The sequence below is a fragment of the Macaca mulatta genome, chromosome 4 (genome assembly GCF_049350105.2).
Source record: "Macaca mulatta isolate MMU2019108-1 chromosome 4, T2T-MMU8v2.0, whole genome shotgun sequence".
NCBI lineage: Eukaryota > Metazoa > Chordata > Mammalia > Primates > Cercopithecidae > Macaca > Macaca mulatta.
In genome coordinates this window covers 6,836,219-6,864,150 of record NC_133409.1, presented here as the reverse complement: position 1 = coordinate 6,864,150, position 27,932 = coordinate 6,836,219, and the positions used below count along the sequence as shown (strand labels likewise).

The 27,932-nt window shown below is 40.8% G+C and overlaps 1 protein-coding gene across 1 annotated transcript; it reads right to left on the bottom strand.

Moving 5' to 3' along the window:
• Window positions 1-3,459: 3,459 nt before the first annotated feature.
• C4H6orf118 (chromosome 4 C6orf118 homolog) lies at window positions 3,460-26,925 on the bottom strand. The gene is given in 9 exon segments (XM_078001027.1): window positions 3,460-3,513; window positions 5,026-5,079; window positions 12,471-12,652; window positions 16,010-16,068; window positions 20,504-20,628; window positions 21,952-22,011; window positions 23,137-23,259; window positions 24,267-24,952; window positions 26,901-26,925. Coding segments are annotated over 9 exon segments (1,368 nt in total).
• Between the last annotated feature and the right edge of the window lie 1,007 nt (window positions 26,926-27,932).

Below are 27,932 nucleotides of genomic sequence, written 5' to 3'. Positions count from 1 at the left end.
CACAGCAGTTCTTGGCCTGTAAAATTTCTAAAGTCCTTTTGAAAAGACACTGTTGGGGACCCCTACCAAGAAGCGGTCAGTGCTCCTTGGTTATTAAGCCCTGATGTGGCTCTGGACGAAGCCCCCTCTCCACTGTCCTTGTCCCTGGGCTGGGCTTCTTTTGTCTCCCCCAGACACATCTGAAATGGAAAGGGGCCTTGGGGAACGCACCCCCTCCCTGCCCCGGGAGACAGACAGACTCCTCAACTTCCTTCCTCCTCGTCCTCATGGAAGGTCGGGGACCAAGGGTTCTTTTAGGTTTTGAATAGTAATGGGCTTTTCTTACCTTGATTTCCTTGGCAGTAGAACTCCTTTGAAAACTCGGTAGGCTTCCAGTCTGTTTGCGAGCCGCTAGTTCCGTGTGTCCACAGCTCATTTAGTGAAGCTCTCAGATCTTTTTCTTTGCTTTCTTATTCTTATTTCTCATCTCTCACTCTTTTTTGTTTGTTTGTTGTTTGTTTGTTTGAGATTGTGTCTCCTGGGCTGGAGTGCAGTGGTGCGATCTCGGCTCACTGCAACCTCCACCTCCCAGGTTAAAGCGATTCTCCTTGCCTCAGCCTCTCAAACAGCTGGGATTACAGGCACCTGCCACCACACTGAGCTAATTTTTTTTGTTTTTGTATTTTTAGTGGAGATGAGGTTTCACCATGTTGGCCAGGCTAGTCTCAAAACTCCTGACCTCATGATCCGTCTGCTTTGGCCTCCCAAAGTGCTGGGATTACAGGCATGAGCCACTGCACTGGGCCTTCATCTCTCATTTTTAAGTCAAAGATACCCTCCCTAGGCTAAAGAGCTTTGATGGAAAGGCCCCACCTGTAATCTACTCTTTCAGACATTTAATCAGATCACAAGTATTTAAAAATCTCAACCCTTAAATCTGTGGGCTAAAAGTAGTCAGTTTTTTTTCACACTGAGAGATCCAAATTTCGGACTCTATTTTTTATTTCATTTTACAAATAAACTGATCTGTCTGTGTAAGCTCACCATCTTTTTTATAATGCATTATCACAACGAACCCATATTGACCCAAACAAGCTACATCGTCCTGCTTAAGTGCAAGAAGGGCTGGGCTATATTGGGAACCTACACACATACTCAGTGATCCACGCAGCTTGTTGTCAAATTACTTTGCTAAATGTCCTTATCAAATCACACTTCTTCCAGCAGTAGGTAAGAATTTGCCTATCTACATTCTTCATGCATTTGGCTTTATCAGACTTTCTTTTTTGCTGTTGTTTTTCTCACAGGTTTGTGCAACAAACTTTAAGCTCCCTAAGGATTAGACCCATGTCTTCTTAATCTCTATACATCCAACTACTGGCAATCTGAAATATACTTGAACGTTGATATAATGAATGTATATAAATAAATGGTAGGATTTCACATCCATTTTTAGAGGAAAATTTTATGAGTTCCCAGAATGCATACATCAAAGCACCTGTCACAAGACTTTGATCTTGACAAAGCTTTACTATAACCTTCCTCAGATCTCTTGGAAAACTGTGCTTCTGTGACTTTAGCCGGAATAATAGCCAATCCAAAAAAAGGAATTTCCAGCCCCCTCACCTCCACTACAAATCCATTCCAAATTTAATGCCTAAAGTTCCATTAATATGGAATAACGCACCCCTTTTGCCCAAAGTCCTGTTAATATGGAATAATGTACTCCCTTTGCCCAAAGTCCTGTTCATATGGAATAATGCACCCCTTTTGCCCAAAGTCCTGTTAATATGGAATAACGCACCCCTTTTGCCCAAAGTCCTGTTAATATGGAATAATGCACCCCTTTTGCCTAAAGTCCTGTTCATATGGAATAAGGCACCCCTTTTGCCTCCATATCCAGCTCTTTTCTTTCAAACGAGACTCCGTGAACGTCTTGGGTATACGGTTCTCTCCTGTTTGTCAAGCTAATAAATTCAGCACTGTTTGTTTGATTTTAGTTCCGGTGGTCTTTATGTCACTGTTTGGCAATGCATACATTCATTTTCCTATATCTCTCCTGGTCATATATGTAAATGATGCAGGATGATTTGGTGATAAGAGTTTAGTAACTGGGTCAGCCAAACCTGGATTCAGATCCCAGCTCCATCGTTTACAAGGTAGTTGAAGTAAATCAATTCAGCACTTCATATTTCAGTTCTCTCCCCTGTGTAACGAGAGAGATGGTACCCAGTGGACATGAATAACCAAAAGAAAGCAACTGGAACACAGAGAACTCAATGTATGCTAATAAAGTCCAGTTGATTTCCATATATGGGAAACATTTTCAGTAGCTGCCACAATTTTACTTCTAAAAGCAGAGTGAGGGGAGAAAGAACTAATGGATCTTAAAAAGAATCTGAGGAGCACACCTCCCTGACAGTGACTTCCTGATCTGTAGAAAGCCAATTTCTCTCTCTTTCTCTTTCTCATCTCTCTCACCTCAAGTTCTACTATTCCAAATTAGAATCAAATCCCTCATATGTGTACTTTACCACTTACATTTGATCTTCAAAATCACCCTATAGGCAGGGCGTGGTGGCTAACCCCTATAAACCCAGCACTTTGGGAGGCTAAGGTGGGAGGGTCACTTGAGGTCAGAAGTTCAAGACCAGCCTGGCCAACATGGTGAAACCCTGTCTCTACTAAACATACAAAAATTATCCAGGTGTGGTGGCACACACCTGTGATCCCAGCTACTCAGGAGGCTGAGTGAGGCAGGAGAACTGTTTGAATCAAGGAAGTAGAGGTTGCGATGAGCCGAGATCGTGCCGCTGCACTCCAGCCTGGGCGACAAAGACTGTCTCAAAGAAACAAAAAATCACCCCATATAGGATTGTCCAAAGAATTCAAGCTTGTGTTTACTCTAGATTTTTAGACTAGTTCATAGGCAAAGTGGGAATAAATAAAAATCCCAAGTCACAACGTTGTCATCAGGATCACCATCAGCCAAGATAGATGCAGTACAAAACACAATGCTAGTATAACGTTTCTGGAGCACTGTATCATTTCCAATCAGTAAAGATTATTTAATTAAAGGGATATTAATTAAATCACTATCAAATTTTATTAAATGCATACATATAAACTTGAGTTGGCAAATAAACAAATTTGAGCTGTATTCAAGCAGTGCTGAATTCCTCATTCTTAGCAAATAATCAAAAGTATTTTCCACAGTAGAACATTATTAAATGAAAGTAAAACATACATTAAGAACCAGTATTGCTGTAAATATGTATGCAACAGTGGAAACTAATCATGTGTATGCATGTGTGTATTTCAGTATCCTGAGTAAGATACCTATACCACATTAATTTTATCAGAGATTAAAGCTGATGAAACGAAATGTATCTTTATGAATGTATATACATCTGCAAATATCCATGCTACATACATGGAAGTAAAGAATTTTCATTGGCCATTTGTTCAGTTGCTTGAGCGTTATCTTCTGTGTCCTCTGATTTTACAAATTCCTTAATAAATTTCCAAAGGCCCCTTAAAATACATAAGAAATGAATACCATAGGTTAGGCGAAAATACATTAAGCATGAAAGAAAATTTCAAAGTAAGCATCTATTCTAGACACACTTACACAAAAATAGACAAGATGAGACTTTGTAATAATTTACTTTTTTAAAACAGATATTTTGAGGGAGTTTTGGCCTTGAATGTAACAGATTCTCTAAATAGATGTTTTCCCCTGTTGCATATAGTGTGGCATGGGAAGTAGGTGTACCATGAACATAATGATACGCTTTAGTCCATTCACTCTCATTGCAAGGCCATGGGACGTGCTTCCCCGGTTTTGTATTTGTAACTCTATTCCCTCTTTTTAAGAACACCCAACATGATATAAGGAACCACAAAACCTAGATCCATCTGTATGGCTCACTTAGCACTCTATCCAAACCCTTTCTTCCATGGCTTTTTCTGCCCCATAAGCTGGAGAGTGGGGTGCCCTATGTTCTGGCCTCTCTTACAGCAGAGACTGGCCTTGGCCCATGGTGCTGGCCAATGAGATGTGGGTGAAAGCATCTGTAAAGAACTGTCCTTCCTGAATAAAATGGAAAGCCTCAAAATGAGAAGCTCTTTGCCATCTGTCATTCACCTTTCCCTTTCTTAATCCATGGAAAGCAGACCCAATTAATGCCTGAAGACAGCCATATTGAGACTCTGAAGAGGCGGCAGCCACACTCAAAGGAAAGCGGGAAAGAAAGGTGAGGAGCCCCAGTTCCACAGTGGAAAAAGACTTTTAGGTGTAGGTAGCTTGGGCTCGATGACATAATTTCCCTATTTAAATCATCATATGGTTTTCCATTGCTCTTAATAATACCAAATTCTGAGATTCAAACTAGTACCAACTCAAAGAAAAGTAACTGTGTGAAGTATAAGCTTATAATGTAAATAATAGTAAATTTATATCAATATTATACATTTAGTTATAAACAAATGATATAAATCAGCCACTTACTTTTTAAACTAGAATTTTCAGAGCAATATTCGCATAGGGGTTTTCAAAGATTTAACATCACTAAAAGCCATATGATTGGAGAAAATAAAGCCATGCCTTCCCACGTTCCTGATTCCTGCCCAGGTGAATTCGCCCTCACCTCCAGCTTTATCCAATACATTCATTTATATATGACTAAATAAAGTATACAGATTGAGGTCTAAATCTTAGACTGAGGATTCCAAAGCACAGAAAAGGATGTAACATGTGTATTTAATGTAAGCATTCATGAGTGTAAACCCTTCAAAGGTCTGTCTAGTCTAATCTAGTTTTGAATAACTGATCGTGAGAACAGCATGATACTGCTCTAGCTGTTTTATCATGATGTCAATACTTACTCCTGCCCCTCTTCACTGATCTTTCCTATGATCTGCTTCACATGGTTTTCAGTAACCTACAAAGAATTACAATCAGTTGGTCATGCTTATTACACAGGACAAGCAGGCACTAAAGGAAATATTTTTATGATAAACATTGATTCACACAAAAAAACTTACTTTTATTTTCTTCTTTAAAATCATATTTTCTGTTTCCAATTGTATGGCTTCATGCTGGAAGACAGGTTGTTTTAAAAGCAATATACTTGGTTAAAAATATTTGTTAACTATTTTTCTCTATTTAACAAGATTATGTGAATGATATAATTTCAAGAGTACTCAATAGCACACTACTTAAAAACAGATTAAGAAACAAAGCATAAAATGAAGGACAATTAATGAGAAGGAAAGATCTTGGTCCTCAGGGTAACAAACTAGGAGAGGAGGAAATTGGTGTTTCAAAATATCAGAAAATTTTAGAGAAATTCCAGAAGTGAAGAGTTCTTCACTTTTCAGAACTAATGATAGAATTTGTTAAGGGGGCTGGAAAAATATAAAAATATAAATATCAATAAATCACACACATATCAGCAATAACTGATTATAAACTGTAAGAAGAATTTTTTAAATTATCAGTTATAATAGTAATACCTGCCATAAACTCATAAGAACAAACATAACATAATTATCTTGCACTGTTATAAAAATAAATTAAATAAGTATAAAATAATCCCAAATAAGAGTATTCATATTGTGAAGCTGTCACTGTCAACACAAATATCCAAATGCATTTATAAATTCATTGTAAGCACAATCAAAATACCAAAAGTATTATTATCAGAACTTCAAAAATTAGACAATAGTGTTAATGAGAATATTCAGGATAATTGTGAACAAAATAATGATGGGCAGAGGGTATAAAGACTTGCTCTTTCAGGTATTAGATATGTTGAAAAGAATTAGCAAGTGTAACAGCTAGGCTGAATGGGGTATCATTAAGAACGAAGGCTGAGTTTTAATGCTAAGTCTACTTCTTGCTAACTGTGACCTCAATCAAGTTACTTAGCATATTTGTGCCTCATTTCTGTACTTCAAAAAGAGGATTAATAATAGCAGCCACCTGTTAGGGTTGCTGCAAATTAAATGAAACTATATTTTTTAATGTTCATAAAAGTGTCTGATACATTGTAAATCCTCAATATATTCAGCTCTTTTTTTTTTTTTTTTTTTTTTGCCTGGTTGGAAATGGTCTATTTCAAATCTAGAACCAGATACCAATTACATGACAGAATAACAATAGCAACTCTATTGTATTTTCCAGTATTTGAATTAAGCAGCCAAATATAAATAAGAAGTAATTAAAGTAATATAAATTCGTGATATGGAATCTTCATAGGGAGTTTTCTATTTCTTATATTTGATTTATCTAAAGAGGTTTTAATTATGAAAGAATAGTCTACATGATTCTGACATATCATGCTTCAATATTTAAATTTAGAACCCATTACTGTTTAAAAATGCAATTATAAATTGATGCTTGTTCTGAGAACATTTGTTTTCTGAAAGAAATAAAGGGGAGCAAACCCTAAACAAAAAACACAGAAGAAAATCTGCAGGGAGGGGCCAAGATGCTGACTAGAAGCAGCTGCTGTCAGCAGCTCCCACGGAGAGGAATGAAAATGGCAAGTGAATCCTACCCCTTTAGCTGAAGTATCCAGGTTCTCTCATTGGGACTGACTAGGTGGTTGGCACGACCCACAGAGAGCAAGAAAAAGCAGGGTGAAGAGGTGGCCCACCTGGGAGCCGCAAGGGGACCTTCCACTCCCAGACAAGGGAGGTGGTGAGTGATGGTGTTACCCTGCCCGGGGAACCATGCTTTTTCCACAGGTCTGTGCAACTTGCAGATCAGAAGATCCCTTCGTGAGCCCACATCATCAGGGTCTTGGGTCCCAAGCAGGGGTTATGGACAGAATGTCTGCTGGCTCTGAAGAGTCTAGTCAGTCTGGATAAGGGGGATTCCCCCAAGCGCAGTGCACCTGCTCCACCAAGGAGCAGCCAGAGTGCTTCGTTAAGCACTCCTGACTGGGTGAGTCCTCCCAACAGGGGTTGCTAGACACCTTATACAAAAGCGTGTCTGTTGTAATCAGGTTGGAGCCTCTCTGGGACAAAGCTCCCAGAGGAAGGAGTCGGCAGCAATCCTTGCTGTTCTGCAGCCTCCATTTCTGACACCTCCAGGTGCTAGAGGGACCAAAGTGAATAGAGGCTGAAGTGGACCCCCAGCAAACTGCAGCAACCCTATGGAAGAGGGGCCTGTGAAAAAAGCAAACAAACAGAAAGCAACAATAACAACATCAACAAATGAGACCTCACCAAAACCCCATCCAAAGGTCAGCAGCCTCAATGATCAAAGATAGATAAGTACATGAAGATGAGAAAGAATTAATGCAAAATCGCTGAAAACTCAAAAACCAGAGTGCCTCTTCTCCTCCAAATGATCTCAACACCTCTCCAGCAAGGGCATAGAACTAGGCTGAGGCTGAGATGGATAAACTGACAGAAGTAGACTTCAGATGGTGGGTAATAACAAAATTCACTGAGCTAAAGGAGTATGTTTTAATCCAATGCAAAGAAACTAAGAACCATGATAAAACATTATAGGAGCTGTTATCCAGAATAACCAGTTTGGAGAGAAACATAAATGACCTGATGGAGTCGAAAAACACAACTCAAGAACTTCACAATGCAACCACTAGTATCAATAGCCAAATAGACCAAGTGGAGGAAATAATCTCAGAGCTTGAAGAATAGCTTGCTGAAAAAAGACAGGCAGACAAGATTAAAGAAAAAAGAATGAAAGGAATTTTAAAAAACCTCTGAGAACTATGGGATTATGTAAAATTGCTGAAACTACCACTGAGTGGGGTACTTGAAAGAGAGGGGGAGAATAAAACCAAGTTTGAAAACATATTTCAGTATTTCATCCAGGAGAACTTCCCCAACCTAGCAAGACAGGCCAACATTCAAATATAGGAAATCCAGAGAACTGCAGTCAAATACTCCATGAGAAGATTAACCCCAATATACATAATCATCAGATTCTCCAAGGTTGAAATGAAGGAAAAAAATGTTAAGGATAGCCAGAGAAAAGCGCCAGGTCACCTACAAAAGGAAACCCATCAGACTAACAGCATGCCTCTCAGTGGAAACCTTACAAGCCAGAAGAAATTGAGGGTCAATACTTAATCACATGGCACTTACTCTAAAATCAATCACATACTTGGAAGTAAAACACTCCTCAGCAAATGCAAAAGAACTGAAGTCATAACAAACAGTCCCCCAGACCACATGCAATCAAATTAGAACTCAAGATTAAGAAACTCACTCAAAACCACACAACTACATGGAAATTGATCAACCTGCTCCTGAATGACTTCTGTATAAATTAAAAAATTAAGGCAGAAATCAAGAAGCTCTTTGAAACTAATAAGAACAGACAACATACCAGAATCTCTGGGATGCAGCTAAAGCAGTGTTAAGAGGGAAATTTATAGCACTAATTGCCCACATCAGAAAGCCAGAAAGATCTCAAATCAATACATAACATCACAACTAAAAGAACTAGAGAACCAAGTGCAAACAAACCCCAAAGCAAGCAGAAAACAAATAACCAAGATCAGGGCAGAACCGAAGGAAATAGAGACACGAAAAACCCTTCAAAAAATCAGTGAATCTAGGAGATAGTGTTTTGAAAAACTTAATAAAATAAACAGACCACTAGCTAGATTAACACAGAAGAAAAGAGAGAAGAATCAAATAGACAAAATAAAAAATGATAAAGGGAATATCACCACTGACCCCCACAGAAATACAACCATCAGAGAATACTAAAACACCTGTATGCAAATAAACTAGAAAATCTAGATTAAATGGATAAATTTCTGGACACATGCACCCTCCCAAGACTGAACCAGGAAGAAGTTGAATACCTGAATAGACCAATAATGAGTTCTGAAATTGAAGCAGTAATAAATAGTTCACAAATTTAAAAAAAAAAAAGCCCAGGACCAAATGGATTTACAGCTGAATTCTACCAGAGGTACAAAGAGGAACTGGCACAATTTCTTCTGAAACACTTCCAAATAATTGAAAAGGAGGGACTCCTCCTTAACTCATTTTATGAGGCCCGCATCATCCTGATACCAAAACTGGAAAAGATACAACAAAAATGGAAAACTTCAGCCAATATCCCTGATGAACATCAATGCAAAAATCCTTGATAAAATACTGGCAAACCGAATCCAGCAGCACATCTAAAAGCTTATTCATCACCATCAAGTTGGCTTCACCCCCAGGATGCAAGGCTGGTTCAACATACACAAATCAGTAAAATTTATCACATAAATAGAACTAAAGACAAAAACCACATGATTATCTGAATAGACACAGAAAAGGCCTTCTATAAGATTCAACATCCCTGCATGTTTAAAACTCTCAAAAAACTAGGTATTGATGAACACATCTCAAAATAGTAAGAGCCATTTATGACAAACCCACATCCAATATCATACTGACTGGGCAAAAGCTGGAAGCATTCCCCTTTAAAACCGGCATACACAAGATAAGAATGCCCTCGCTCACCACCCCTATTCAACATGCTATTGGGAGTTCTAGCCAGGGCAATCAGGCAAGACAAAGAAATAAAGGGCATTGAAATAGGAAGAGAGGAAGTCGAATTGTCTCTGCAGATGACAAAATTCTCTATCTAGAAAATCCCATCATCTCAGCCCCAATGCTTCTTATGCTGATAAGCAACTTCAGCAAAGTCTCAGGATACAAAATCAATATGCAAAAATTGCAAGCATTCCTGTAAACCAACAACAGACAAGCAGAGAGCCCAATTTTGTATGAACTCCCATTCACAATTGCCATAAAGAGAACAAAATATCTAGGAATATAGCCAACAAGAGAAGTGAAGTCCCTCTTTAAGGAGAACTACAAACCACTACTCAAGGAAATCAGAAAGGACACAAACAAATGGAAAAACACTCCATGTTCATGGATAGGAAGAATGAGTATCATGAAAATGGCAATACTTCCTAAAGTAGTTTATACATTCAATGCTATTCCCATTAAACTATCATTGACATTCTTCACATTATTAGAAAAAAACTATTTTAAATTTCATATGGAAACAAAAAAGATCCCCTATAGCCAACACAACACTAAGCAAAAAGAGGAAAGCTGGAGGCATCATGCTGCCTGACTTCAAACTATACTACAAGGCTACAGTGACCTAAACAGCATGGTACTGGTACAAAAAACAGACATATAGACCAATGGAACAGAATAGAGAACTCAGAAATAAGACTGCACACCTACAACCATCTGATCTTTGACAAACCTGACAAAAACAAGCAATGGGGAAAGGATTCCCTATTTAATAAATGGTGCTGGGAGAACTGGCTAGCCATATGCAGAAAATTGAAACTGGACCCCTCCCTTACACCTATACAAAAAATAACTCAAGATAGGTTAAACACTTAAATGTAAAACCCAAAACTATAAAACCCTAGAAGAAAATCTAAGCAATACAATTCAGGATACAGGCATGGGCAAAGATTTCATGATGAAAACATCAAAAGCAATTGCAACAAAAGCAAAAATTGATGATGGGATCTAATTAAACTAAAGAGTTCTGCACAGCAAAAGAAACTATCATCAGAGCAAACAGACAACCTACAGAATGGGAGAAAAATTTTGCCATCTATTTATCTGGCAAATGTCTAATATTCACAATCTAGAAGGAACTTAAATTTACAAGAAAAAACAAACAACCCCATTAAAAAGTGGGCAAAGGACATGAACAGACACTTCTCAAAAGATTGATACATGTGGCCAAAAAGCATATAAAAAAAGCTCAACAACACTGATCATCAGAGAAATGCAAATCAAAACCACAATGAGATACCATCTCACCCCAGTCAGAATGGCAATTATTAAAAAGTCAAGAAACAACAGATGCTGGCAAAGTTGTGGAGAAACAGGAATGCTTTTACACTGTTGGTTGGAACGTAAATTAATTCAACGATTGTGGAAGACAGTGTGGCAATTCCTCAAAGATTTAGAACTCAAAATACCATTTGACCCAGCAAACCCAAATCCCTTTTGTATATAGCCAAAGGAATATAAATCATTCTATTATAAAGATGCATGCACATATATGTTCATTGCAGAACGATTCACAATAGCAAAGACATGGAATGAACCCAAATGCCCACCAATGATAAACTAGATTTTTAAAATGTGGTACATATACACCATGGAATGCTATGCAGCCATAAAAAGGAATGAGAGCATGTCCTTTGCAGGGACATGGATGGAACTGTAAGCCATTATCCTCAGTTAACTAATGCAGGAACAGAAAACCAAACACCACATGTTCTCACTTATAAGTGGGAACTGAACAATGAGAACACATGGACACAGGGAGGGGAACAACACATACTGGGGGCTGTCAGGGGGGTGAAGGGAGGTAAAACATCAGGAAAAATAGCTAATGCATGTTGGGCTTAATCCCTAGGTGATGGGATGATAGGTGCAGCAAATCACCATGGCATACATTTACCTGTGTAACAAATCTGTACATATGCACATGTACCCTGTTACTTAAAATAGAAAAAAATAAAAAATAAATAAATGTAAAAACTTCACCTGTTAAAATAAGGCTAGAATCAGTACAATTACAATTATTTCATCCATTAATATTTCATTCTTGTAACAGTGAACCATAGCATTTCCTCCATATTTAAATAATTTCTTCTAAAACAGGGGTCAACAAACTAATCCAGTCTGCACCTGTTTCTGTAAATAAAGTTTTGTTGGCACACAGCCATGTCTCCCTTCCAAAAAAAAAAAAACAAAGAAAGAAAGAAAAAAAGAAAAAAGAACATCTTAACATATCATTGTAAAACAGAAAGAGATAATTTTTTCATAAAAAAAGGTTGGACCACCAACACCTTTCTATATGATCTATAATTCTGCTAAAAAGAATAAAAGTAGTGCTGGAAAAATATGCTTACCTATAGAACCACAATTTAAAAAATCATGTATTTCTTACATACTCTATAACTGGAGGTTACATTGAGTTATATTCTGCACAACTTAAAATTATGTTTTTAAATTTTTTAACTTTTATGGATTTAGGGGTATGAGTGCAGTTGTATTACATGGATATATATGTAATGGTGGGCTTTAGTGTACCACCACCCAAATAGAGTACAGTGTACCCAGTAGGTAGTATTTCATCCCTCATCCCCCTTCCACACTCCCACATTCTGGAGTCTTCAATGGCTATTATTCCACTCTATATGTCCATGTTACTCAAAAAATTAGGTTTTGGCTATTAACAGAAATCAATAGAATTTTTATCGCTTTCCTTTTTTCTTATTTTAGATAGATCTCTTAATTATTATGATTATTTGCTATAAACATTTTGAAATAAAAAGTATATTTGGACCAAATTTTATGATTTTGTTACCCTATGACCAAATCACATTACTTCAAGTGTTTGCCGAGGTCTTTAGGCAAAAGAATAATGTAAATATTTAAATAAATAAGTTGCATACCTCTATGCTTTTAATCCTATTCTCAGTGATATCTGAAATTCCAGTGTGAACCAAAGTTGTTTTAATTTCTTTTTCCAGAGCTTGAATCTCATCCCACTTACTGAGTATTTCACACCTCTTCTTTTCAACCTTCTCAATAAGAGTAAGTTGGTTCTCATCAATTATATGTTTCTCAGATGATTCTGGAAATATTTTTAAAAACAAAATATTACTGTGTTTAATATCTCATTATTAATAGCATTATGTATTATTAACAATATTATGTATGCTATAGTATATATAACTATAAAATATAATTCAAACTCGAAGCATGTCAATAAAAATAATCTGACCCAAGAATGAGGGTATTCCTCCTTTAATTCATTCCTCTAATCAGTACATATTTGTTGAACACATTTTTGTGCAGACACTGGGTTAAGTAGAAAGGTTCAATGGTGAATTAGCCTTTTCCAGAGTGTGTGATTAAGCAGTGCAGACCAACAAGAAACAACAAGAGAGTGACGGTGGCAGAGTAGAAGGTGCAATTACGGTAAGACAAAGGCAAGAACATCAGACACAGCATGAGGAAGGCTCAAGGATGACTTTGCCAGAGAAGTGTGATTAGGTTGAAACACAAAGGATAAAGAGAAGTTAGACAAACAGAAGGGTTTTGGGAGAGAGCAGAAGACAGAATTTAGACATTGAGGGACGATGCTAGGAGGGAAACGGGGGGCAGTTCTGAGAAGACTTGTGACCTATGTTAAGAAATCAGTCAAAGCTGTTGAGAGCTTTTAATATGGGGAGAGACACAATCAGATAATGATCACTGTCTCCAGTGAAATTGTGTCCTGAAAGTGGATCAGACAGCACAAGACTAGACTCAGAGAGACCTGTTGGGAAGCTATGGCAATCATTCACACAGGTTGATCGGGTCAGGATATGTATTAGTCTGTTTCACGCCACAGATAAAGACATACGGGAGACTGGGCAATGTACAAACAAAAGAGGTTTAATTGGACTTACAGTTCCATGTGGCTGGGGAAGCCTCACAATCACAGCAGAAGGCAAGGAGGAGGAAGTTCCGTCTTACATGGATGGCAGCAGCCAAAGACAGAATGCGGAAGATGCAAAAGGGGAAACCCCTAATAAAATCATCAGATCTCGTGAAACTTATTCACTAGCATGAGAACAGTATGGGGGAAACTGTCCCCATGATTCAATTATCTCCCACCAGGTCCCTCCCATAACACATAGGAATTATGGGAGCCACAATTCAAGATGAGATTTGGGTGGGGACACAGAGCCGAAGCATGTCAGAATAGCACTCCCAACATGAAGAGAAGTGAAAAAAATTAAAAAAAAATAAACTATTTAGGAAATAGAAAAAGAAAATAGACCTTAGTAATTGACTAGATCTGGCAATGTAGAGAAGAAGGCAATGTCAAAAATAAGCCCTAGGTTTTAGCTCAGTTGTAGCTAGAAAGACAACAATGAGTTCGATGAAGCATGGAGGAAAGAAAGAACTTGGTTTCAATCCCAACTTGGCCACTTATTTCAAGCTGTGTTGGAAGAGGTTGAGGGGTAGGAGACTGAAAGTTGCCTGGCACATGTTTTATGACCTTCATCTCCATGTGTTTGGTGATACCATCGATTGAAATAGCCAGGGAGATGCCCATTTAGAGAAGGAGATGATGAGTTTAATCTCGGACATGTTGAAATACCTATGGGACACTCAAGAGGCCACGTCTAATAGGCACTTGGATATACAGATCTCAAGCAAAAAAAGATGGGTTTTTAGCAGGTAAAATAGATTTGGAATTAAAAAAATAAAAAACCTCTTCCAAAGAGATGCTGGACTCCAAAGAATATCAACATTTAAGGAGTACAGAAAGGAAATGGAGACATCAAGTGATCCACTGCTAAGGCCAATTTGTCGTCAATCAGCACAGTTATATACTAATTAGAGTGGTGAGACTTCATTTTTTGAGAAAAAAACAATTACTACTTTTCAATGGGAACAAAACAGTTAGAAATATTAATAATCCTTCCTTGTAGATAGTAAACAAGAAGGAAGTCACTGCCCTCATTCTACTTTGCCAAATATGGAAGAAGGAGAAACTTTGACATTAAATTTTGAAATGTGGGGGAATTAAGTAGACACATGATGAGCTAGCTGAGGGGCTAGAAATGGTCATAGTTAAGCTTCTACACAAACTGAAAGAAAATACAAAATAAAGTATGTGTTCTCCACCTTAACCTAAGCTGAAGGTTTCAGCCCAAAACCATCAGCTGAGTTCAAAGAGGCAAAAAGGAGTGTCAAGTCAAGGGAGTGACCTCTGTCCTCACCTCTTTTCTACCCTCAAGACATAACTATAGGGAAAGACTGAGGTATGAAAATGGGGACATTCCACAGCAAATGTGTGCGATTGGAGGAACAGGCTCCTGCGATAGAACGCTTTGGGAAAAGAATGAAGCAGGAAGAACCAGGGGCACCAGGTTTGTTTCATCGCAGTGAAAGAGTGATGGGAACAGTGGGCTAGGATCACACATAAAGAAAGATTACTAGAGTTCTAGAAAGTTAGTCACTGCATTTTATTTTTATTAATCTTTGTCTTTTTTTTTTTTATTAGTGGCTAGCAGTAAAGCCCTTAAGTGTCTGCCTTTGTGTTTTTTTGTTTTGTTTTTAAATCGTGGGCCTGTCTTAAGAGAAAGCAAGGAAACAGAAAACACCAAGCCTGGGTCTTATTTCACATCTGTGAGAGGAACCCTACAAAGAACAGACAACATGGTGGAAGAAGGAGCGAAGCAGGTGACCTCTGAGCACTGAGAAGGGACGGAAGGAGAAGCAGAGTCAACCTGGGACAGAGAAGAGGCAGGACAAGGGGATGTAAATTAGGTGACAAGAAACCTGTGCAAAGACATCCAGCAGGATTAACAGCACCCATGCTACTCATAGGTAGAAAACAGGAAACAGGCAGAAGGGGGGAAAAGGTGGTAAAAGCACTCTGACAAGGATCTTTGAGGCCCAGCTCTACTAAGAACTTAAAACAGGATAGGCCTGTGAGCATATCCTACCAGACGATGAGAAAGAATATCTAAAAACAGAGTATGAGTGAGTGTTTAACAAACTCAGGGGGAAAATGGCATTTCATTTAACAGTTGGAAAACAGTCAAGGTTAATGAGCAAGATACTTAAACTTATTTTTATCATTTAATTGCGTTCTTAATTGTATACATTCAAAATAATGTTATTATCTATTTCATAAAATGTTAATATCTATTTCATAAAATATTCATAAAATGTAATTAATTTCCCATGAAACGCATATTCTTCCTCACAAGTAATAATAAAAAGATGAAGAACAAATAGGCAGTGACCACCACGTGCCAGGCCCTATGATCTTGGGTGATGTGGGTGAACACGTTGAATTCTCACAGCAAAACTCAGAAGGAGCATCAGCATCTCCCGTGTTGACAGACAGGCAGCCAAGGCTGCAGCAGCTGAAATAATGAAGGTCACAGCAAAGCACCCATCAAGAGGACATCACACAGATACCTGCCTGATCGTTCCTTCGCAGACTGCAGCAATGCCAGCTCCATCTCCAGTTCACTTCTGAGTCTATGATGTGTGGATAAACAATAGGGAAATATTAGATCCTCATTATATCTTTTTTCTTTTGTCTATGTTACACCACAAGTCTCTTATAGTTGAGAAATTAAAATAGACCTGCTTACTTTCTAACACAACAGATACTCTGAAGATATTTATTAAATGACAGCCTAAATCAGTCAAGTTAAACAAACAAAATAATAATTTCTTACCAAGATTGCATAAGCCTTTAAAGAGTTAGTTAATTTAAAATAAATGATTTCCTAAAGAGTTTATTGATACTTTTTGTTAATGGAATTGCTAAGAAGGAAGAACGCAAAATAAAATTTAAAAAACTAAAAAACAAAAAAAAAAGTAGCATTTTATACTCAAAGTCAAACAACATGTCAAGGGCTATGGAAAGACCTTCCTGATGCTGAAATACACTGCATATTTCCTGTGTATTTTTATTCTGTGCAAAAGATACAATTTACAAATTTCACTATGTTTGAATTAAAAATAAAATACAAGACAAGAGGCTGGGCATGGTGGCCCATGCCTGTAATCCCAGCAGTTTGGGAAGCCAAGGCAGGCAGATCACGAGGTCAGGAGATTGAGACCATCCTGGTTAACATGGTGAAATCCTGTCTCCACTAAAAGTACAAAAAATTAGCTGGGTGTGGTAGTGAGGGCCTGTAGTCCCAGCTACTTGGGAGGCTGAGGCAGGAGAATGGTGTGAATCCGGGAGGAGAATGGTGTGAATCCGGGAGGTGGAGGTTGCAGTGCGCCGAGATCGGGCCACTGCACTCCAGCCTGGGTGACAGAGCAAGACTCCATCTCAAAAAAAAAAAAGAAAAGGGGAAAAACCTCTTTGTTTCCTCTGTTTGGTTGAGAGTAACCTACATCAACTATCTTATGTTTTATAGATTCAAAGAGAAAACAAAAGGAGTCTAGCAGATATTACATATATTGAGGACAACACTGTGATTTGATTTAAAACATCAACATGCAAATAATTTAATGTCAAATGTCTACTAAGGGCCTAAGAGTTTAAGATTTTTACACATATTAGTTCATTTCATCACAGATTAAGAGAGAAATAGGGTGGTTCTTATGACCCTCAATTTTAAGAAACCGGAGCCAGGCATGGTGACTCATGCCTGTAATCCCAGTACTTTGAAGGGCCAAAGCAGGTGGATCACTTGAGCCTAGGAATTGGAGACCAGCTTGGGCAACATGGTGAAACTCCATCTCTACTTAAAAAAAAAAATACAAAAATTAGTCAGGTGTGGTGCCTGTGGTCCCAGTTACTTGGGAGGCTGAAGTAGGAGGATCCTTTGAGCCTGAGAGGTTGGAGCTGCAGTGAACCATGATCATGCCACTACACTTCAGCCTGGGCAACAGAGCAAGACCCTGTCGCAAAGAAAAAAAAAATAAGAAACTGGGGATTCCATGGATTAATAATAATGATGAAAGTCTTTTCACTATGTATAGTAAGAAAGTTTCATTTCCAGAAAATTTTTACATATTATAGTTTTAACTATCACTTAGGTTTGTGTTCTATTGCTTTGTTTTTCTTCTTCAGGGACTTTATTTATATGTGAATTGGACGGTCTTTGCTTATGTCTATTTCATCTACTTTTTCTGACTCTTTTTATTTCTGTATCTCATTTACACTCTTTTAAATATTTTTCCACTTTTTCCCAATGCCCCTTATTATATTTTCATTCAAAACTACTCTTCCTTGGGTATTTCAGAATTTAGTCTTGACCTGTGATATAATTCTGACTTTTTGAACTATTTTTCCCTCAGTTTTTATCTTGTTTTATTTCTTCTTTATTGTTGTTGATTTCTCTCCTTAGTTTTTCAATTTATGACTCAAGATTGTTTTCATATGCTGAAATGCTCTTTTGGGAACATCTAATTTAGCTTGGAGTGCTGTGCTACAGTTTTCTTCTTGTTCAACTTTATTATTATTATTCCTTGGTAAGGCAAGGACTTTCATCAGGTAAATCATTTGGATTCTCATTTTCTGTTCTTTTCTCATAGTAGTTTGTATAGACAAAGATTGTTTACACCTCTGCATTTTTGCAGGCTGGGCTAGTGATTTGGAGTAGTATGTGAGATTGCTAATTCAGATGGATACTTTTCCATCAGAGTAGCAAATTATGCTATTTTATTATTGATTTCACTTTTTTTTGTTTTCTTTTGTTTTGATTTCCTTTGATAGTCCTGGATACCTTGCTTGTTTAGAGGGAAAAAGGACAGTATGTGGAAGGGTTGTGTGCACCTTGATTTTCCTCTTTTTATGGGTTTTTACATTTTCCTCTCTTGCTCCCTTTTGCCTTCATTGGACATTTCTAAAGGATGCTGCTCCCTTTCCTTTAACTCCCTTCTCACATGTATTATTACCATTTCAAAGTTGTATTCTCACTTCTACCCTCTTCCAAGTAACCCCACCCCACCCCACCACACCCCTGCCATCATAGTCAGTGCTGCCATCAGCCCAGCAGTCCAGCTGTGTGGCTTTCTCACTTACATGGATTCTGCCCCTGGAAGTGGTTTTAGAACAATTTTAGACCTCCTTCTAGCTCCACTGTTCTCTCTTCCATGAGCTTTTCCCAAAACCTCACTTGCTCTCACAAACAAAGCTTTGCAGCAGGAACACGGAAACTGGTTCACTGCCACTGAATGTTTTCTTTTCTATTTTCAGTCATGTTTAAACTTTGGATGCATTTGCAATGAAATCAGTTTTTTTTTTTTTTTTTTTTTTGGCCTTGGCGTTCACTTTGAACAGAAGTTTGATTTTCTCACTCCAGAAGCAGGGCTCAGTCACCATTGCTTGACACAGTTTTTTGTGCTTCTCCTCCTCCCAGGGCCTCAAAATGGTCAGTCCAGATATCTGCCTTAAACAACCACCTCCCAGTGATCACCCACTATGAGACAGCTAAATACAACCTACTTTCCTCAACCCACTGACCCCCACGCCCTGCATAGGCCATGAGAATATGCTGCAGTGACCCAGAAACCACTCTCCATCATAGTGTGTGTGACCCCACAGACCTCATACCTTCTTGCCCTAAACCCACTGATCAGAATTCCCCGGGGAAAACCTGCTAGGGTCACACTCTAGACCCGAACAAAAGCCTTGGTCCATCGGTCCTCACTCTCTCTCTTGCTCCCCTACCTGCTGATGGAGCGAGTGTGTTTCAGGCAGCTCCCCACTTCCTACCACCCCTGAGAAGCATGCTGCCCTCTTTTCTCTGGAATCTGTAAGTAACAAATCTGTTATTTAATGTGCTTTGTTCTGTGGCCTTCTCTGTGCCTCACCTGATGGACACACTTGAACATCACCTTTTACTAGCCAGGGCTCTCCTAAAGACTGGTTATCTTGATAGGAATAACCTGGATACACACCAGACAATGGCCACGAGGGCTTCTGCCAGTGTAGTTGAGTTTCTTGTGAGAGGAATATCTGGTCACAGGTCAGACACTTGGGCATTAAGCCTGAAGGCTAGGATGAAGACACATCCCATGAAGAGTACCCTGAGAACATCCTCCACCAGCCCCCGAAGCTCCATCAGGGGAGGGCTAGAGTTCATAGCCACCCTTGTGAGAGAGACCTCAAGACCAAATTGGAGGCCAGGTGTGATAGCTCATGCCTGTAATCCCAGCACTTTGGGAGGCCAAGATAGGTAGATTACTTGAGGTCAGGAGTTCAAGACCAGACTGGCCAACATGGTGAAACCCTGTCTCAACTAAAAATACAAAAATTAGCCAGGTGTGGTGGTACACACCTTTAATCCCAGCTACTTGGGAGGCTTGAACCCCGGAGATGGAAGTTGCAATGAACTGAAATCACCCCACTGCACACCAGCCTGGGCGACAGAGCAAGGCTCCATTAAAAAAAAGAAAAAAATTGGAGCAACAAATACAACGGTTCTCTGTCTTCTAGTTACATTAGAAGGCAAATTTTGTTTTTTGGTTTTGTTTCTTGTTTTGTGCTCTTGAAGATATTTTGGATGTTGCGGGTTTCCTTTAATCTTTTTCAAATCATACAAACAGTATGCCCTATCCAACTGTGATTTGACTCTGGAAAATAACACAGAGAGGTTATATTAGAAGAGTTTTGTAAGTTAAAAAACAATAAGGCCATCCATATAAGGTGTCTTAGATCTGCAGCCCTCTTGCCTATCAGTCAGTCTTCAGGGGACCACCAAAAAAGACAGGAGATTCTTTCAGAAACCTGCCCAAACTCCCCCGATGGACACACCATACTTAGCAGAATGTCTTAGTCACATAGGTGATGGCCTGTAGGAGTGGCCAGATGACAGGCATGATATTAGCAAAAGTAGCATGTTTTCAGCAAAGCAGAAATCAGTGTAACTGTAGGCTTGTCACATCGGTTTCAGATCTTGTTATAGGAGAATCTAAACATAGATCAGGTCAGTCACTCATGCCTCACCTATCGTTCTGCTCCAGGGCTGCTTTTGTGGCTCTCACAAGCATCCTCAGCTCTTCCTTGGCGAGATCCACGTCTGCCGTCTTCACTGGCTTCTGCCCCAGCGCCTTGAGTTGAGCCAGAAGAGCCTAGGCAGGACCAGGCACATGAGGTGAAACAAGCACACAGGGAGGGCGGGAGGACTCCCTTTTTTATTTGTCATTAGTGCGTTTTCAAGGTGCCCTGGGTTAACATATACATTCTAGTGAAAACAGGTAAATTGGGAGGATTTAAGGGAGGGAGGACTTCACTGTTTAATGGCCAATCAGTGAAGTTTCCGTTAAAATACCTTTTTCAGTATGTTCAGAGTTTATTTTTCTAAGAAATGGAAAGATGGTAGGGAATTTCCCTGTTAGCCTGTGTGGGGGGGAGGACATGCTGGATAAAGCCCTGGAGGCACATTGTCAGTGGCACCGCAATCGTTTCTTCTACATGAATGAGAAGTCATGTGAATGCGCTTGCCATCCGCAGATGTAAAGCAGTGCTGTGCTCAAATGAGGAGCAACAGAGATCTCTGCCTCTTAGGGGAAGTGCTGTCAGGGTTACAGACACAGAAAGAGGCATCCAGGGCCCTGCTGGCCTGGGAATTTCTTCATGCTCACGTTTGACCGAGATAGGGACGTACGCCACTTTTTGAATCAATCTCAAAACGTAAGGAACAAGGTAGATTCCCCACTGGAGCCTTTGCTCATTCTTGTAAAGACAAAGGCTGCTTCCGCGTTATGAAAAGGCTCAGCACAAAGAAAATGGTACTCACATCTTACTTTAAATGAAGAAGCAAACTAGAACTGACCTCCTTGTAATGCTGTGATTGTTTGCTCATATACAAAAGAAGCAACTATCTCTCCTAATTTATGAAATAAAATTAATCTTTAAAGTGTATTGAATTCAAAATACCAAAGTTATCTTAGCTACAGTGTTAGATGTTCTTAGGTTTTATAAGTGATTAAGTTATTCCGGCAATATATTTTCTTATTTGACTAACCATGTGTTTAACCCAACCTTAGAGGGAACACCTGGCACACCGTCCCCTGTTAAACAAAGAGATCATGGGGTTTGAGTCAGCTTACAGCACACTAGCCATCACAACACATTCTCAGGGTTTTCGCCAGGATAATGACTCGACAATGGTTTTTGGAAACTACTGGCAGAGAACCATTTATATTCCCAATTTATACATAGTTATGTTGCTTGTTTGGGAGTATAAATAATGCTATGCCAATCTAAAGGAAATTTCTTTATCAATAATGTTATTAAGGCAGTATAAAGCTTATCTATAATAAAAAATATCACTATTCTAAATTATGGGGCACACATGGGGCTTCTTGGATTCAGAAAGGTTTCCACTGCTCGTGAAATACGAAGCTAGGAATAAGCAGGCTCTATTCAGACTCTTCGCGATCGATCATCACCTCGTACTGTGTTGTGGGCTGGGACTCCAGGAGCGTCGCCATGTAGAGTTCATATTCATCCTGTACAGAAACAAACACAAAGTCCACTGGCCATGCATGAGGAGGTCACAGTACAGGTGTTTCATGTGTATAAATAACATGGAAGTCAAGAATGTTCATTTAGATCATTTCAGAAAAACATAAAATGTTCCTACAATGCATTAAATGGTATACGTGCTCACATGGATAAAATCACACCATCTTTGAAGCATATTTGAGCATTAAGTATTGATTACCTCAGAATATCATAAAATGCCATGGGATAAAATATCAAATATTGATCACTTCAGAATGTCACAAAACACCTTGACACAAATACAACAAATTGTCTCCTGCCATGCAGAAGCTCTGTGGATTCAGGTCCTACTGGCCTGCCAGGATGAGCTTCCCAGTGATGAGGCATCGCCGGAAAACAGGCCATCAGGTCTCCATTGTTAGGCAGTCCTTGTCATTAGGGAAATTAAAGAATTGCATGGTCTTTAAGCAACATAATCTCAACTTAGGTTCCATATGAAGGACATTGTCTCATTTTTTTTTGCAACCTCTGCCTCCGAGTTCAAGCGATTCTCCTACCTCAGCCTCTGAGAAGCTGGGATTACAGGCACGTGCCACCATGCCCAGCTAATTTTTGTGTTTTTAGTAGAGATGGGGTTTCACCATGTTGGCCAGGCTAGTCTTGAACTCCTGACCTCAAGTGATCTGCCTGCATCAGCCTCTCAAAGTGCTGGCATTACAGGCATAAGTCACAGCACCCAAAAATCACTTTCATCATGAAATTACAACAAATCTATAATTCCATAAGGATTCATGTAAAATTACACATGTAATGTTAAATTAATTATTCATTTATTTGAATTATAATAATTAAGTTATGTACAATTTATAAAAGGTTATGTATAATTAGGAAGCTTTAGTGGGAAAACATGGGCTTAAGGAATGAGCTGACTGGGTGTTGATTCCACATGGCCCCTTTATAATTTACCTCCCTGCAGGCAGATTATCTCCAGTCTCTGTGAGTGATGGTCCCTGTCTGTAGAAAGGGGCCTGTGATACCTGGCAGAATTTCAGTGAGGCTTGAGATCATTCATGGACACAGAACCTCATGCAAGCTTCTCAACTGTTATGCTGAAGATGGATGTTTCTTACCTTAACTTTTTTCAAGAGATCACCAAATATCAAAGAACTGTTACAAATATCTTCAAAGACTTTTCCAAAGACGTGCAGTCTGTGGAACTGTTGACGGCTGCAGGTGCAAATTTTCTGGAGCTCCTGGAGGAAAAACAGAGTCAGCCCATTTCAGCGTGGCTCCATTTTTCTTCCAGAACCGAATTTCTCAGGAGTCAGGGAGGACACCCTGGTGAGTGGGCGGGGCGGCACAGGGGGCTGGTCCCGGGGGTCCTGATCCCTCCCACCATTTGCTGGGCTTCTTTGTCTCCCTGTTCACCCAAGATTCTGGATTTTTAAAAAAATATTTTCTTATTTATTGACTCCCTTGCTCCCCGTACTCAAGGATTCACTCTCCGCCTCCACAGTCCCCCAGGACCCTTTCTCTCTTCCAACCACAAGGCCTGGCTGCTTCCTGGGCGCCTGCTATTTTCTTCTCTTTCGTGCATGGTCCCCATTTGGAGATGATGTCTCCAGTCAGCTGTTCTCCTCTGAGTCGGCAGCCCACCGTAGATCTTCCCCTCACACCGGCACTTTCTGTACACACGTGCTGCCTGGGCATACCTCAGGGCATGACAGTGCCCATCAGCTCTCTCTCTGCCCTCACCGTTCTTCCACCGTCAGGCAGGCAAGCCCTCCTCTCTCAGACCCTCTGCTGACCTACAAACATCTGATTTACTGCTGCAGCCACATGGCCTCCAATGCGTCTGTGATGGGCCTCCCCCAGCTGACCAGTTCCCGGAAGGCGCCCTCCTTCATTTCACCCAAACTGTCCCCACTGAAATTGCTAGTGCTCTCCGCACCGGGTACAGTACTGCATTCTGCCTGGACGTATCAAGGAGGCCTCAGAGGACGAACCTCAATTCACAGTCGTGGCTGTCTCTGACCCAGAGCACTGCACCCAGAGCGCTGCACCAAGAGCACTGACCCGAGAGCACTGCGTGGAGAGCACCGCACCCAGAGCACTGCACCAAGTGCACTGACCCGAGAGCACCGCACGGAGAACACTGCATCAAGAGCGCTGCACCGCAAGGTCTGCACTGAGAACGCTGCCCCGAGAGCTTTGCCCCCAGAGCACTGCCCTGAGAGCACCGCAGGGCCGCCCTCCTCACCTGCTGTAGCTTTTTTTCGTGGCCCACGGCCACCTTGCTCCCAGTGAAGTCATTCTTCAGGAGATCTTGCTTGGCGAGCACTTCTTTCTGGAAACGCAGGAACATCCTGTACCTGTCTGCGTTGGTGGCCCCCGCCAGGTAGGAGCTGACATAGTGGTGCCGGTCCCTGGCGCCTCTGGGCCCGGCTTCTTGGTACCGCAGCACCTTCACGTCGGGCAGCTGGAGTTCTTCCCTCCTGCGCCATCCAGGAGGGCTCCGTCCAGGAGGGCCTCCTTTCTTTTCTTCCTTCCCCTCTCGGAGAACCTCCACTGGAAAGAGATCCTCCTCTAAAGTGTGGGAAAGAGAGGCCTGGGGGTTCAAGTACCTGAACAGCGGGGTGTCCTGGGCCTCACTGGGGACCAGCGCCGTATGGATGGTGAAGTGGGCCAGGGCCTCCTTCATCCTCAGCACCTTCCCTGTGGGCAGCTCTCCCACCTCAGAGGAACGCTCCCCCTTGGGCCGGTGGGCATTGGGCCAGTGCTGTAAGACTGTCTCAGGAGGCCGGTAGAGCTTGTTGGGGTTCAGGTGTCCAGAGATGTAGAGGTAGACGTCCTCCCGGTGGTCTTTCTGAAGCCGATTCAGAAGTTTCTTCAGATTACACAGGGTCTTCACGCCTGGCGTCTGGCAGTGCTGCCACTTCAGGTACACTGGTCAGAAAAGAAAACGAGACTCTTAGGGATCGCTCTTAGTTCCACAGTAAGTCAGCTGGTGCACCGGCTGAGAGGCGTAGCCCCTGCCCAAAAGAGGGTCTACAGAGAAACAGACGAACAGAGTACATGACCCGGCCCTTAAAAGTCAAAGACACCCATGCCCGATCTAGTATGTTGGTGCAGATGAGAGGCCGGCAGACCCCCAGGCTGTACAAGCCAGCCCCAGAGCTCCGGGCCCTCAAAGCCAACAAGAAAAAGACAGAATATCTTAATTTGGCAGAGTATTTCTCACAATATTAGCAAAGGCTCTGAAAGAAAAGTGTACAATCTTAATTATAATTCTTAATGACAATGCTTAAAGATGTCCTCTTTAATGTATTTCACATGCAGGGGAGCACAGACAGGGTTTGGGCTAAAACCCTCAGTTAATGCTAAAACGTCTCAGGAGTCCCTGACTAAACCCCTCAGTGACCAGTGGCTCCCTCACCCCTTCCTGCACCATCCCCACAGAGCCAACCCCTGGGGCTGTTGACCCGCAGTTGCCTCCTCTGCAACATCAGAATCATCATCTCAAACAAAATGGTTGATTGACATGCAGATGGAATCACTTTTGGCAAAGAGGTGCATGGCCTAGAAGAGATACTCCGTAAATTCTACCCATTTTGGCTGCAGGTCTAGAGTGTAGGCAACATATTACTGAACACTACAGATAGAACAGGAGGAGCCCAGATTTGCCTCCTTTATTTGCTATTTTCTAACCTAAGAAGAAGAATTTCTTTCTGGGATGCTGTGTACTGTGATGGCCAAAGGGCAGCAGGCCCATCCATACCCTCCTCAGAGAAATTTCCTCCGTCCATTGCGAAGCAAACCATCCTTCCCCGAGTCCATCGAGGCGGCTGAATGCTGGAGCCAATACTTTCAGCAGAGGGCTGCTAGAGAATCACCCCTGTTGATCAGCTTAGTCCTTCAGAGCAACCACTTAAATGATTAACAGAACAAATTCTCCAAGACAGCGATCATTGCAGTTCATCAAAGGCATGAACACTTAAAGCTCTAAAAGGCACCTTGTACCAGCTCTGTGGAAGATGGAAGAAGGAGGCAACTTCGTTGCTGTTGTGTTATCCTTTGTTTATTTTACTTCCAAGAAGGATTTGAAGCCACCAGCAAGTCAATCGACACAATCATTTTCCCACTTCAAATGCTTTTTCTTTTGATTGTAATAAGACCTGCTCCAGACAGAAGTTTCCACTTCTGTCCACCATGTTCTTGTAAGATATGCCATGAATCCCCATCGTGGCAATAAATATTTTATTTTCCTATCTGAAAACATTATGTGTGTGTGTGTATCCTGCCATCTCTGCCTAAGAGAGAAAACAAACAATAAATGAAAGTTTTAAGAATTTACTGGAAAATATGACTCTTTTACAAATGATCTGAAAACAAATTTGCTGTCAGTAAAACCAAACCAACTTTTGAATGTGTATTGAATAGGAACATGTAGTGATAGGTCTTTAGACTACATTTGGATTAATACATATTACCAAAATGTAGTATTAAACATTTTTAAACAGAGGTTTTCTATTTGTTTGTTTGTTTGGGAATGTATCCTTCCCCCCGCCCGCCACCGACCCCGGAATAGGACAATAGGTCTTTAATGTCAAAATTATTACAAATCAGGCTGGGTGCGGTGACTCACACCTGTAATCCCAGCACTTTGGGAGGCCGAGGCAGGTGGATCACTTGAAATCAGGAGTTCGAGACCAGCCTGGCCAACCTGGCGAAACCTTGTCTCTACTAAAAATACAAAAATTAGGCATGGTGGCGGTGCCTGTAATCGCAGCTACTCGGAGGCTGAGGCACCAAAATCGCTTCAGAAGCTCATCCCTCCACAGTTGAACATCAAGCAAATCTCACAAGCCAGCAAGAGCTGCTCCAGGCCACTTACATTCAGGCTCTAGCTCCTCCGCCATGACTTCCCTTCAGCTGCCTGGGCTGGGCTGTCGCCGTGGAAACCACAAACATTCTAAGCCCTCCCTAGCTTCCCTCACTGCTGAGCAACCAGGCACAGCCTCTGCTGCGGAACCTGCCTCCAACCCCTCCCCTCTTCTGTGCCTGCGACTTTCTGGAACAGGGAGTACTGGTGTTTGCTTGCTTACTTTTTAAAGTGAAACACTTTTCGTGATCTGAAAAATATCAAAGTATTCTCGCATTCCCTAATTCCTCTCCAAAGCCCAGGGGGCAAAAGATAACTGGTCTTCAGGCATCTGCTATAGAAATGTGCAGATTGGACAGTGCGTAACCCACCCAACTGTACCTGGACAACCAGCACAGAGCAGGTGCCAGTCACTTAGTGATCATTTAGTCGCTTTTTATTATTATCTATGTATTTGCTAGTGGGGAATTGAGGTCCTGTGGGGTCATTTGCCCAAAGTGAGTTAGCAGAGAATGGAATTTACAGATGTGTAAGTGCACATCTGTGTGACTGCAAAGTCCATCCTCTCTCCTCAGGCTATCCCATGTGTCAAGGGAGGGAAAAGCTAAAACTTCTATCTTTGAAAACTGTAATTCGGTTTATATGTCTTGCAGCCAGAAAGAGAGTACTGGAAGGGCGATTCTGGATCTCAGAAGTAACTTTGACACCAACCCTCACTACTTACCGCTCTGAAATGGGAAAGACAGTGATGTAGGCATTACTGGTTGTGCGGATGGAATTACAGGGTGCTGTGAAGGAGGCGGGGCACTCAGTGTTTGTTGTTTCTTTGTTTCTGTTGATGCTGCCTATTAGTTCAAACTGCACCATTTTGTGAGCCCCGCCCCATTTTGCAGACCCTGGTCAAACAGAAACATTCCACGGGCGTCGGGCCACGAGAAACATCCTGTCCAACCACCTGACTTTCTTATCATCCCCTGCTGGGCAAAGCCCTGCCCGGCAAAGCCCCCAGCTGAAGGATCATCCTCATCAGATCCTGCTGAGCAA